Here is a 15030-nt window from a genome sequence, read left to right on the forward strand (position 1 = left end):
GCACTGTACTGAACTGATGTGTCTCTGGATGCTTGTAATTTAAATATACTACTAATAATACTTGCTAGCTTGTCAGTTCAAACTTCAAACCAAGATTCTCTGAGTGTGTACATAATAGTATATGCACATCTTTAATTTATTTATTAATAAATCAACACTCAAGATGAAGTAATAGGATTTGATTAAGTCTTCTCCAAAAATATTACTACTACTCCATACTTCTTTTTGAGACAGCAATTTACCTCTTTTATCATGAAACATCACATTTTAGTACTGACATAATAATATCTATATAAATTGATTATTTGGACCAAATTCACATGGTCATATTGGGGACCGATGATTGGAATTTCTATATGAATTATAGATACATGACGATATGCTTCTTAGTAGTATATCAGCATGTATTTTGTTAAAAAAAATTTAAATTTTATTCCACGTCAACTTGGTCTTGGTGAAGATCTCATGTAATCTCTCTTAAATTTTAGGTCACATCAACTTAATGAAGATTCCATCTAGTTTATACTCCAATTCCTCTTATGAGATCTTTGCATAAAGTAAAATAAATAAATAAACAAACAAAAACTGCTAATTTTGTAGGAATATTACCATCTCCCTGTGTATATGCAAGACAGTTGTGCAAGTAAATAGAGTATTCTCTCCTTGGATCAGTCGCCCTTTGTCATTTCACCACAAAAATTGTAAGAAATAAACAAAAGCCCATTCCAGCTCAATGCCTCAATCAATTTGTCTCATATTTCCTGTTTTCTTTATTACAGTGAAAGATTCTAACAAATTTAATACCATCCAAACACATGGCCTTTGCCAAATAAACGTTTCTTGCCGTTAAAAATCCATACGTAGAAAGTGGGTGAACTCACTCTTTCTATGTGTAATCATTTTTAAAATAGAACTATGTAATAGTATGACACTTATTCCAGAATATTCCAGAGATTTTGTCACTAGCTAAAAATAAATAAATCCTTCAGCCAATTCCTAATTAAAGTCCAAAACTTCAAATAGCCCAACTTTGAAAAGTGGCTTGCAATGTGGGCCTATTTCAGCCTAACAATGTTGGGATTATTTGTATTGACTATAAATGGGCCCACTTTATTGGGTTTTTTAGTCATGGGCCTAAACAAGATCACATAGCCCATCATTTGATTTTATGCATTGTAATTTAACACCTCACAATTGAGAAAAGCCCCTAAAATATAGCCTCTATTACCGCCAATAAGCAGCGCCGCCTTTTTCCGAAGCCATTCGCGGCGGTTCTGTGCTCTAACGTCGGCGATTCACATCGAGCAACTTCTTCGGTGAGATAATCTTATTTTATTATAGTACGATATATTTTCTATTCCAGCACGATTTCGAGGAGTATGTTCCTTTTATTGTAGTTTGAAGCTGGATTTTTGTTGGAGTGTGTTAAAATCTTCTATTTAGCATGATTTTTACTTCAAATTATGTTTTGTTATGAATATATATTCTCATTAGGTGTAGTTTGGTTGATAGAGTTTGTAAAAGATGGCGTTTGAAGGGGGCACTTTGAAGTCTTCCTCTATAAATGGAGTCAAAATGTACTCGGTTTCCGGCCAAAACCGGTCGCTTGCGGCATGGCTTCCTCCAAAGAAGCTCAGAGCACTGCGGAAAAATCCAGGTTCGAAATTATAATTTTTTTGAAGCTAAGTTAGAATAGTTATAGGTATCCAAAAACTGGTGAAAATGCACAATATATGCTTGTATACTGGCAGGTGCTAGCTTATGAGTAATATGTTTTTGTTGATTACATTTCAGATTATTTGCAGAGAGTGGATTTGGTACAGGATTTGAGGTTTGAAACCTCGACTTCTAGAATTAAGGTGACGCCTGATGGGGAGTATCTTGTAGCTTCAGGTACATGTTTAAACTGCTCATGTTCAAGAAATTGTATTTTGTTTTGTCAAATAAGGTGCATATTGAGAAAATTCTTTGGGTAATCCAGGCATTTATCCTCCACAAGTCAAAGTGTACGAGCTGAGGGAATTGTCACTGAAGTTCGAAAGACATTTGGTTTCTGAAATTGTTGATTTCGAGGTAATGTTATGTCGTGCTCTCACTAAAAATTCAGTTTGATGGATTTATGTATTTATAGACTCCAGGAAACTTCACTATACTAAATTAGGTTCATTTTTTAATTTATTGATCAATAGATATTAGACGATGACTACTCGAAGATGGCATTTCTTTGCACTGACCGGTCTATACGTCTTCATGCAAAATACGGGAGTCATTACAGTTTGAGAATTCCACGGTACTCTCTACAGTCTACACCTGGGAATAAGAACAGAACTTTTGCCAAAAAAATCAGCGTCATAATGTGTTGTAACTGTATTTGCTAAAATTAACGCCCCTTATCATTTTTTTCTTATAATGTCTAACTTTTGCATAATAGGTGCTACCTTCCAGTAGTAAAACTTATTTAGGTACTTATGGATTGGGTTTTAAAGATTTGTTCATGTGAATGATAGTTCTAGTTGTTTCTTTCCTGCTTATCATTTTGCCTTATATTTACTACTCCCTACGTCCCCTAAAAATAGAAACGATCTATTTTAGGAAATTTCTTTCTCTCTAATGAGGTGAGAAACATTTTCCACTAAGTTACTTTACCAATTTTGCATTAAAACCCGTGCCGTTTTAAAAGTTTCTATTTTAAGGGTCAGAGGGAGTAGTATTTTATTTAAAAAAACAAGCCATTACAATGAGTTGCATATAAAAATGACATCTTTATTATGCCTGATCATTTCTGAAACTTAATTATGAGATCAAATAATTTTATTTATTTACTTCATTTAAAAAGTTCAACACGAAACTGGGTGCTGCTTGGGTTTCAAGCTAATGGAGTGTGTTAAGCGTTATACATACACTCATTAGTCACACAATACTTTCCAAGAGTGCATTTGAGACTATGCGATTTTATTTCTGAAATAGTTTGTAGGTGTAATTCTAGTGACCAAACTTATGATTTTTTTCCCAAATGATTTTTTTGTGAATTCTTTTTTAAACAGGATGGGCAGAGATATTGCCTATGACAGCTGGTCTTGTGATATAATTTGTGCTGCTTCTTCTCCAGATCTGTATAGGATAAACTTAGAACAGGTTTGTCTTGTTCACAAACTTTGTGCTTTATTATTTAAGTGCTTAACAAGCTGCACTGCTCCCCTTAGTGGTATCTTCTTCCTTGAATTTTCAGCTTATTCTTATTTCTCTGATGAGATATAGATTATGTAAAAGAATCAAGTCAACTTTCAAAATCTGATTGCATCTTTGACAGGGCCGTTTCCTAGCCTCTCTTAGTACACAATCTCCAGCTCTGAATGTGGTGTCTCGAAGGTTAGTGAAACGTCATTTCCCTTGAGCACTGTCTCATGCTGTTCAATTATTAGCTGTTTTTATATATATTTTGTGTTGGCCCATTCAGCAAAATCCATGGATTAGTCGCTGGTGGTGGTGAGGATGGTGCTGTTGAATGCTTTGATATGAGGACTAAGTCATCAGTTGGTCGACTGGATGCTGTAGCAAGTGCTGGTGATAATGATGCGGTAAAATACTTACTATCATGGTCGTCAGAATAAGAAGCTTTATCAATGGAAGAATTTTATAGAACTTGATTGTTTTAGGAGGTTACTGCAATTGAATTTGATGGAGATGGAGGTTATCAAATGGCTGTTGGAAGCAGCGCTGGGAAGGTACATTAACCTAATATATTACCACTCAATACAGTCATATTGCCTTGTCCCTTTCCTTTATCGCATGTGTGATGTCTTATCATAGTTATTCGATATTATCTTCTTGATGATGATAGTAGTGCTTTTTGTGGCAAGAGATGTTTGTGCATCAAAAGTTTATGAAACTTATGCTATTCATATGTCTGCAACTTCCTGAAATAAAATAAATCTGTATCTTTTTTTTGGGTGTGACTCTACAGTTCAAATAAGTCCATGTTATGCTATTCTTCTTAAGCTGAGGCATTCTTTTAACCTTATGCTGTTGGACTTATCATATTCTGTTTTTTTGTTGGGTTTATTGTCTTATGTGCTAAAAGACTTTATTGGTAGCAAGAGAATTATATTAAACTGATACAATTACATACTGCTAATTCAGGTTATGTAGCTGTGTTCCTGAAAATGGGTTGTTACAAAAATTAAATTCCTACATGCATGTATATCTTTTTTTTAATGTTTGAGTGGTTATAGTTGAAATTTAATTGTAATATATTCCATGTTCTGTATCAATCATGCAGATCCTAATTTATGATTTGCGCTCATCTAATCCTATGCGAATAAAGGATCACATGTAAGTTGTATTTACTAGCTTCCAACTTCTTAATTATGTCTCATCTAATACTATCCTAATTCATGTTTGTATTATGCATTTATTTTATGCAATTCTTCACTCGTCAATTTATCACTCTTTTGTAGGTATGGCAGCCCGATACTCAACATTAAGTGGCATACGACTCTAAACTCGGAGCAATCAAAATTGATCACTACTGATAAACACATAGTCAGGATTTGGGACCCTGAGACGGTGATAAATTATTTCCTTTATTAGATTTTTTCCATAACCGTTTGTGTTGTACTCCCTCCGTCCCAAGGAAGATGACCCCTTCCTTGGGCGGCACGGGAATTTGTGCAAGTTTGTTTTGTGTGTGAAGTGGAGAGATTGAAATAAAAGAGAGGGAATGAAGTAGAGATAAAGGTGTTTCCATTTTTAATAATGAGTCATCTTGGTTGGGACCAACAAAAAAGGAAAGTGGGTCATCTTTAGTGGGACGGAGGGAGTATAAACTTATTCTTTAGTGCATGATATTCATGCTCTTGTTTTCATAACATGAATATTCCTCTTTGCTTACAGTGGTTTCTCAACAGTTATGTTGTGAATGTAATCTCTTTCATTGTCTAAAACACTTAAATACAATAGTATCATGTGGATAGTTATAAATATTTTTCTTTTCGATTCAAGGTAGATTTGGAGACAAATTGTGAAGATAATGTAATATTTGGAACATGGGAGCTTAATTGATTTCTACTAATTTCAGGGAGAAGGTATGACCAGCATTGAACCATCTGCTGGGAAAATTAATGATATATGTGTCTTCAAAGACAGTGGACTGATTTTGTTGGCTCTGGACAGCAGCCAGATACCATCTTACTTCATCCCAGCCCTTGGACCTGCTCCAAAGTGGTGTTCTTATTTGGAGAATTTAACAGTATGTCTTTCCTATGTTATTGGCTGTCATAGGGAAGGGAACAGATTGTGCTTTGTTGATGTTAATTATTGCTCTACTTTGTGGTTTTACAGGAAGAGCTTGAGGAGGGTGGACAAACAACCATTTATGATGATTACAAATTTTTGACAAAGGAGGACCTTGCTAAACTGAATCTGACAAATTTGATTGGCACCAATCTTCTCAGGGCTTATATGCATGGTTACTTTGTTGATTATCGATTGTATAAAAAGGTAAAAACTCATAACTTTGATCAACTAGAAATGAGCAACAAGTTCTTTCTCTCCAAACTATACTCACTGCTTTGATCTGCCAACCGTTCACAAGATATTCTGCCAGTTTGCTCCTTCCAATTTAAACCACTGGTAATCTTTTGTTGGTTGCAGTAATGAATTGACTATCTTAATGCAGGCACAAAGCTTGGCTGAGCCATTTGCTTATGAGTCTTATATAGAAAAGCGAAAGCAGGAAAAATCACAGTCCGAACGTGAGACCAGAATAACGGTACGTTTACTTCTTTGTGTTTTAATATGCTACCTCACTTGCATTTTGCATGCAACTCAATGGGAGAAATTGACTTGCAATCATGGGAAAGTTGTTTTCTCCCCTCATTGCCAATGCTATAAGATCCTAAATCAGCTGTATGATTTAAGGCATGTTACAACCATGTCAGCCTTTGTTTTGTTTGCTGGGAGATTCAGGGGGAGGAGTTATGTGAGCGAACTGTGTGTGGATGCTATTTTGATATTATCTGCTCTTATGCTTGGATTCCATATCATTCTCTTTCAAGTTGTTGAGTATATAATTTATAATTGCCTTGCATTCTTATAGATCAAAAGGAAGCTGCCGAAAGTTAATAGGACTTTGGCAGCCCGACTTCTTGAAGCAGAGGAAGAGCAGAATGACGATAAGGATGCGGATGTTGCCGAAACTCAGGAAAAGGCAGGTGCTAAGAAGGGACCAAAGAGGAAGAGAGGACTCACCACTGAAGTTCTCAAGGATGAGCGGTTTACATCCATGTTCGAAGATAAGGTACTTCAAAATTTTTGTAGAGTAATGATGATTGCATGTGAAATTAACTAGGGACCATAATAGACATTCCACACCTAGTCAAGTAGGTTGTGTCTTCTTATATAAGTACATAAATATTAAAACCTGGAACAACAAGACATGGAGATGTTGGGTATCCTGTGCCCAAGAAACCTGCTGACATGAAATCATCAATTCATTGTTGTTTGTTCAGGAGATAGGGTATTTTGTTGTCAAATGAAAATGAAAAACCTACGTTATTTGACTCGATGATGATTCTCCCCCCCCCCGTAAGAAGGTAGAGAACCACATAATAGATAGTTCTTTGCTGAAATAATTTGATGCCTTGGATAAATTATAAATTTGGTTTATATCAGGGAAAATATAAGCTAGTAGAGTACATAGTAAGATACACTATCTTAATAATTTTAAAAGAAAAAACAGTATATTCTATTCGTTCGTAAAATTCCACTGTCATGATCAATGTTATCAATCTCGTATGGCGGCTTATGGCGGTTCGCCTAAAAACCGCCACAAGGATATGGCGTATTAGTATGGCGGATATGGCGGTCAATAATTAAATAAATAAAATAATACTTATATATTTATATATAATTCAGAAATTAGAAAATAATTAAAATATAACATTTAAAACACTTTAAACAATTAATAAAGTATAAAATACAACTCTAACCTCCATGTTTCTTGCATAATGCCCCATTCCTAATTACAGTACACATGCAATGTTGTCAAATGTCGGATATGGCAGTGCTATGGCAGCGACATGGTGCTATGGCGTTTCCACCACTGAACGCCATGCCATAGTGCCATGGCGCCGCCATATCCGCTATTTGATAACATTGGTCATGATTATGGATTGTAATATCCTCTCTTGCAGGACTTTGAGGTTGATGAATTCTCAAAAGAATACCTGGCTCTGCACCCTATGCCAGCAACAACAAATAAGCCCTCTTTGCTCGAGGAACATTTTGAGGCTCTTTCAGAAGATGATGGACAGAGTGTTAATGGTTCTGATGTACCATCAGAAGACGACCTTGAAAATACGGATGGCAAATCTAAGAGAAAATCCCAAGTACCTAGGTCAGATGTTCTTTATCTATCTATGTTTCTTTTTAATAATATTCGACTCCTTTTATTTTATATATTTAGTTGGCTGGTTTTGAGGTAGTTAAATGATAAAGATACTACTAATATACAGTTCATGCGTGTTAAACTTTCCTGAATGCATTAATGCCTTGTCTTAATCAAATTTCATGTTCAACCACACAAATAAGATCAGATTTGTAGTACGAAGTAAGATAAAAGAATTTCTTTATGTATGACTGTGCCTTATCAATTTCGTTTCATGTTGTGCAGATTTTATGAAGTGAAGGACAACCGGCATGCAGAAGCATTCTGGAATGACGAGTCGCTTGCAGACGAGGAATCCCTTCCTATGGGTGAAAGAGCAGCTCGGACGAAACCACAGCGATGTTCAAAGGATGTTGTCAAATATGGTCAAGGGGGATCCCGGGAAATCTCTTTCAAGGCCAGAAGCTCAGCAAAAGCCAAGGAGTATGATGATATTGAGGAGGCACGTCCTGAAAAGAGGAGGGGCGTGCAATCATTGAAGTTACCCGGTGGCTCAGGTCGTGGTAGGGGTGGCGGCTTCCGTGGTAGAGGCGGTGGTTCTCGGGGTAGAGGTGGTGGTTCTCGTGGTAGGGGTGGAGGCCGTGGGAGGAGCAGCAGGGGAAGAGGGCATTGATGAGAACATGAGCATCAAGAGAAACTTTCTTAACTGTGCTTGCTGTGTCTTGTGATGCAACTTCAATTTTGGTAGATGCATTCTTGTATTTGACTTATTTTTTTCTGAATGTATTTGTATGACAAAATTACTGGGCTTTTGGTATTTATGAGCTGAAAATTGTTATAATTTATTGACGAATATACTTAAATAAGTATACAGCTGCTATTGCTTCACAAAATGCAATGAGGTGAAGAGATGAAGAAAGAGCATGATGACGCGTCGCAATAGGCTGCAGCAGCAAAGAGGACCTCAAAATTTGTCACCATAGTAGTAAGCTGTACCAACCATGAGTGCAACTGTAGCGCCTTGTACAACCACACGAGCCCTCATTAACTTTTGACCTAAATGGGAGTTCCCTTGCCTGAAACTGATTAAACCGGCCGCCAGCACTCCAGCCGTCATGAATGCGCCTGAGATGCAAAAACACATAAACATTGAAACGTAAAAGCAATCCATAACCTGAAAAACGATATCAAATCTGGGATAGCCAATAAAATTGACCTCACAAGCGTTTTGGAAGCTGGTAACCCATGCTCAACTCGAAGATAGGAGGTTATGGCTCCAAACGCTAAATTTTTTAGTTTCATACTAGAGTAAATTTATAACATAAATAAATCAAGTCTAGTTCACCTCCCCCCACCTCAAAATACTCAAGACCAACACATGGCACTGAGATGCAGGATTCTGAATCAAAATGCGGTGAAGCAATTTTGTGAATTTGACCCTTCCAAGAGGAACTGCTAAAACTGAGCATTGTCTTGACAACTAACTCTCCTACTTCAGTATCCTCAAGCCAAGGTGATTGTGCTAGAGAGTGAGAGATGAAGTTCAACTTGCCCTGAGAGCTTGAACTCAACATGAAGTGGCTAGTGAAACAGCTTCACACACTACAATTCCTAAACTCAAGCATTGTGAATCCCAATATGTGATAGAGATAGAGATTAAGTTAGACTATCCAGAGTAGCTTGAACTCAACATGAAGTGATCCCAAATAGCTAGTGTAACAGCTTCACCCACAATACCTAAACCCAAACCCCCTATAAAGGCAAGCTAGTACTCAAACATAATGATCACACAATTCCATTGAATTATGCAATGCTAAAGTTTCACAATTTCAATTAGAGATGGAGCTAAATCAAACTGACTAATTACAAGAACGGCATATAAGATCAAAACACAATATAAATTCAACCAGGCAAGATGAGAGATTTACCGATGGGGACAAGGGGATTTCTCGCTCGCTTTTTGTCCTGAAATAACTCTTCTAATTCCGAATTCACAGCACCCATCTGCTTCATCAAATATGAATTAGCAACAACCAATAAAAACAATTCCAACAATAGCAAGAGCAACAAAATACAAACATAAATAGTACTACTAGTATATGTGTTCTTCATAAGTTAGTTGTAATGGTAGCAAATACGCGACTCAATCTTGCTATCACAACAAGATCGATTCCGGAACAAGAAGAACAAACACTCGATATGAAAATGAATAAAGCTAAGAACAACTCTCGGAGAATTAATGGAAATCTTGTATTCAATTTCTTGTGGAAGATTACAAACTGATGGATGAAAAATCTTTCTCTCACACTCGCTTGCACAGCTCGGTTATTCACTCTATATAACACTAATCTAACAACCAAAACAACAACGGCTGTCATTTAAGCTAACTAACTAATCGCATCCGACGGCTCACGTTTGTCTATGCATCAGTTAATAACAACGGCCAACACCGAACTCGACTAAGTTCGGCTAATACCGAACTCGACTAAGTTCGGCCAAAACCGAGCACCAGCAAGCTCGGCTAATCACCGAGCACGATTAAGCTCGGCTAATCACCGAGCACGATTAAGCTCGGCTAACACCGAGCTGCAATCAATCACCTAACAGTATATCAGTCCCTGCCGCGCACGATTAAGCTCGGCTAACACCGAGCTTGACTGATTGTGCAGTTTTGCCCCAATTCTCATAACAAATCTCCACCTTGGGACACAACTGGACAATCCACAGAGCATATCCATCTTCCACAATCACTTCAGCTGAATCAGATTCACCAAATCCATGCAATACTTCAACTTAAGTCCGGGTAACACCTTTATTAGCATATCAGCAGCATTGTGCTCAGTAGCTACTTTCTCAATCTTCACTGAGCCCTTTTCAACTTCATCCCTCACAAAATGAAGCTTAACATCCACATGCTTGCTCCTCTCATGGAATGTCTGATGTTTTGATAGACATATGGCACTATTTGAATCACATAATACAGTCACAGCTTCTTGATCGACTCCAAAATCCGAGCAGATTCCTTTCAGCCACATGCTCTCCTTTACAGCCTCAGCCATGGAAATATATTCTGCCTCAGTTGTTGAGAGTGCCACCACAGATTGCAAACTCGATTTCCAACTTACAGCAGCTCCATACATGCAGAAAACATAGCCGGATTGGGACTTCCTTGTGTCAATGTTAGTTGCAAAATCAGAATCACAATATCCCAATAGAGGCTGTGTATCAAAATTCTTACTTCCATCAAACAGTATGCCATAATCCCGAGTGCCACTGAGATACCTTAATATCCATTTTAAAGCTTGCCAATGCTGTATACCCGGATCAGCCATGTACCTGCTCACAACACTTATTGCCTGGCTGATATCTGGCCTTGTACACACCATGGTGTACATGATACTCCCCACTATGTTTGCATATGGGACCTTGTCCATTTCTCTTCTCTGTTCATCATCTTTAGGGCTTTGATTGCTGCTGAGCTTGAACTGTGAACTCAGGGGCATGCTCACTGGTTTGCTATGATCCATCTGGAATTTCTTGATCACACTACTGATATAATCCCTTTGAGTCAGCCATATCTGCTTGTGATCTCTATCTCTGATAATTTCCATCCCAAGAATCTTCTTGGCATCACCAAGATCTTTCATATCGAATTCAGATTTCAGATCAGCCTTCACTAACTCCACCTCTTCCTTATGCTCTGCAGAGATCAGCATATCATCTACATATAACAGTAGATATGCTACAGCAACTCCACCTCTTCTCTTGATGAACACACAGTGATCATACAAAGATTTTTCAAACCCAATCTTCTGCATGAACACATTGAACCTCAGGTACCACTGCCTTGAGCTTTGTTTTAGACCATAGAGACTTCTTTTTAGCAAACACACTTTCTTTTCATCTCCCGGCTTCACAAAACCAGGTGGTGGCTCCATGTATATTTTTTCTTCAAGTTCACCATGGAGAAAAGCAGTTTTAACATCAAGTTGTTGCAATTCCCAATCTCTTTGAGCAACTATAGCAAGTAATAGCCTGATGGAGCTGTGTTTGACAACAGGTGAGAAAATTTCATTGTAATCCACACCCTCCCTCTGTGTGAACCCCTTAGCCACCAACCTTGCTTTGAACCTGATATGGTTGTTTTTGAAGGCCTCAACCTTCTTTTTTTAAATCCATTTGCACCCTACTGTTTTCTGATCAGTAGGCCTCAGTACCAAGATCCATGTGTGGTTTTTATACAAGCTATCAATCTCCTCTTGCATAGCTAATAACCACTGATCCTTTTCAGGGCTTCTGATTGCTTCTTTATAAGATGAAGGTTCATGGTAATCCATCTGTTCAGCCACTGCCAGTGCATAGTGCATCATGTCATAATCATTAAATCTAGAAGGGAGCTTAATATTCCTCTTTGCTCTGTTTCTAGCAATCACTCTCTCTGGTGTTCTGATTTCAGCTTGCATTTCAGAAGCTCCACCACCACTGACATCAGATGTAGCATTTAGATCAGTCTGAGTTACATCTGTAGTTACTCTCTGGTCTTCCACCTCAAAATGAACTTTCTGATTATCCTTGTTGAGGAAAGGCATTTCAGATTCTTTGAAGATCACATCTCTGCTAATCACCACTTTCTTGTTTCCTTCCTCACAGCACCACAGCCTGTACCCACTGACTCCCATCTGATACCCAATCATTACACACCTGAGAGCTCTAGGTTCCAATTTACCTTGCTTTATGTGAGCATAAGCTCTACACCCAAATGGCCTCAGTTTTGAATAATCCCCATAAGATCCATACCATTTGCTGTCTGGGGTCTGATTTTCAATGGCAGCTGAAGGACATTTATTGATCAAAACAACAGCAGTAGAGGCTGCTTCACCCCAAAATGGTTTAGACATTCCAGACGCTATTAACATGCACCTCACCCTTTCAAGAATGGTTCTATTGATCCTCTCAGCAACCCCATTTTGTTGTGGGTTGTGAGGGACTGTTCTGTGCCTCTTTATCCCCTTATCTTTACAGAATCGATCAAATTCATGGGACAAGAACTCAAGCCCGTTGTCAGTCCTAAGACACCTCAATGGCTTTCCTTTCTCCAACTCAACACCTACACACCATTCTTGAAACCTCTGGAATGTTTCTGATTTGTCTTTCATTATTACTATCCAAACCTTCCTTGAAAAATCATCAACAAAGGATAAGAAATACCTGCCTCCTCCAAGGCTATTCACTGGTGCAGGTCCCCATATGTCACTGTGAACATATTGGAGAGGCTCTTTCGATGTGTGCTTGCCCACTCCATATGGCAGTTTTTTGCTCTTACCAAGTATGCACTCCTCACAAGATCCAATGTGTCTTTGTACATCAGACTCAGACATCTGAATTATGCCTTGTTTCACCAATTGCATCATCCCAGCAACTCCTACATGCCCGAGCCTTGTATGCCAATTGATGGTTTGTTGAGTTGAATTTGCAGAACCATCAATAGGCTCAGCTTGTAGATAATAGAGTACATTACTTCTGATAGCTCTCATAATCGTCTGGCCATCCTTTGTAACAAGCATTTCTCCACCATAAAGGGTCAATCTATAACCTATCTTCTCAAGAAGTCCCAATGAGATCAAATTTCTCTTGATGGATGGGATGTACCTTACATCAGTAAGCTTTCGCAGTGATCCATCTTCCATCCTCAAGCATATGTTCCCAACACCCCTTACATCACACACATGATCATCTCCTAGCAACACCGAGCCTTCAGATTCCTTTAAATCTTGGAACCAGTCAAGGTTGGAGGACATATGGAAACTGCAACCTGAATCCATGATCCACAGCCTTGATAATGGACTATCCTCCACCACATTGAGAGCTCTTGCCTCTTCAATTTCCTCAGTGATAGCTGCTGTACCATCTGCTTTGTGATTTTCAGCTTGTCTTTTCTTCCAAGCAAAGCAATTTTGCTTGATGTGTCCTGGTTTCTTACACCAAAAACAACTTCTTGACTCCTTCTGATCACCTTCCTTCGCACCCCGTGGTCTCCATTTATCAGATGAGGGTTTCTTGAATTTGAATTGTTTCTTTGATGCAGTCTTCACATTAAGGCTTTCAGCAGCTTGATCGATTTGCTTGCTGACAAATTTCTGCATTCCCTTCAGCTTTAATGCAGAATATACCTCCTCTAAAGTCACCTTTGAATCCCTTCCAAGAAGTATTGAGTCTTTGAATTGCTCAAAACTCTGAGGCAGAGCATTCAATAACATCAAAGCTTTATCCTCATCTTTCATGGCATCATCCACACTCTCAAGATCATCTATGCACTTGCGAAAATCTTCTAATTGATCTGCTAAGTTCTTGGAGTCAGAAAACTTGAAATTGAATAACCTTTGTTTGAGATGCAATCTATTTGAGATCGACTTCTCCATATAGATTTTCTCTAACTTCTCCCAAACTCCTGCGGCATCATCTTCCTTTTGAACCTCCCTCAAGACTCTATCGCTGAGGCACAAGACAATCGAGCTATACGCCTTGTATTCCAGTTCTTGAGATTTCGCCGCATCCATTCCTTGAATCTCCTTCTCATCCGCCTTGGATTTGACATAATCCCAGACTCCTTGCTGCATAAGAACAGCTTTCATTTTCAATCTCCACAGGCCGAAATCATTTTCGCCGGTGAACCGCTCAACGTCGAACTTCGTGGTAGACATTGTTGAATGCGTCGTCCTTCTTCGTTTTCCCACAGACGGCGCCAATTTGTAATGGTAGCAAATACGCGACTCAATCTTGCTATCACAACAAGATCGATTCCGGAACAAGAAGAACAAACACTCGATATGAAAATGAATAAAGCTAAGAACAACTCTCGGAGAATTAATGGAAATCTTGTATTCAATTTCTTGTGGAAGATTACAAACTGATGGATGAAAAATCTTTCTCTCACACTCGCTTGCACAGCTCGGTTATTCACTCTATATAACACTAATCTAACAACCAAAACAACAACGGCTGTCATTTAAGCTAACTAACTAATCGCATCCGACGGCTCACGTTTGTCTATGCATCAGTTAATAACAACGGCCAACACCGAACTCGACTAAGTTCGGCTAATACCGAACTCGACTAAGTTCGGCCAAAACCGAGCACCAGCAAGCTCGGCTAATCACCGAGCACGATTAAGCTCGGCTAACACCGAGCTGCAATCAATCACCTAACAGTATATCAGTCCCTGCCGCGCACGATTAAGCTCGGCTAACACCGAGCTTGACTGATTGTGCAGTTTTGCCCCAATTCTCATAACATTAGTCAATTCCGAAACACGTGAAAACGTTACTGGATTGGGGAATCTGTGTGACCTAAGCTGAATGCAGCCTTAGCAATAGGAATTTGTAACTTAACTATTCAATTTCTTTTTAAAAAAAACTAAATAAAAATGCATACAAGCTTAAGGTAATCAAAATCAGAAATACCATTTTGTTACCTCGGAAAATTTCTCCTAAGACAACGCAGATGCAAATCAATGTTTTGTTAAATGTAGAGCGATCGAAAAAGGACAAGAAAATTTCTTGCGTACAATTTGTAGAGCTATTGAAAAACTGGAGCTCGGTGATGACTGAAGAAGGTGAAATAATTGGGCCAAGCCCATAAACTGT

At 38.4% G+C, this 15030-nt stretch overlaps 1 protein-coding gene across 2 annotated transcripts; it reads left to right on the forward strand.

Annotated features, from left to right (window-relative positions):
• Positions 1 to 1180: 1180 nt before the first annotated feature.
• On the forward strand, positions 1181 to 8260 carry LOC121808460 (nucleolar protein 10-like). Of its 2 annotated transcripts, none has more exons than XM_042208970.1 (17): positions 1181 to 1316; positions 1513 to 1657; positions 1795 to 1893; positions 1982 to 2073; positions 2190 to 2290; positions 3045 to 3135; positions 3311 to 3369; positions 3458 to 3578; positions 3657 to 3725; positions 4280 to 4332; positions 4458 to 4566; positions 5078 to 5248; positions 5341 to 5499; positions 5678 to 5770; positions 6098 to 6298; positions 7194 to 7396; positions 7673 to 8260. In XM_042208970.1, exons 2-17 carry the CDS (start codon positions 1525 to 1527, stop codon positions 8058 to 8060), a joined length of 2142 nt encoding a protein of 713 aa, XP_042064904.1. In that variant the 5' UTR covers positions 1181 to 1316; positions 1513 to 1524; the 3' UTR covers positions 8061 to 8260. The 2 variants fall into 2 exon arrangements, with proteins under 2 accessions (XP_042064904.1, XP_042064903.1); XM_042208969.1 differs by having other exon boundaries at positions 1214 to 1316; positions 1495 to 1657.
• The last annotated feature ends 6770 nt before the right edge of the window (positions 8261 to 15030 follow it).

Source organism: Salvia splendens, chromosome 6, assembly GCF_004379255.2.
Source record: "Salvia splendens isolate huo1 chromosome 6, SspV2, whole genome shotgun sequence".
Taxonomy (NCBI): Eukaryota; Viridiplantae; Streptophyta; class Magnoliopsida; order Lamiales; family Lamiaceae; genus Salvia; species Salvia splendens.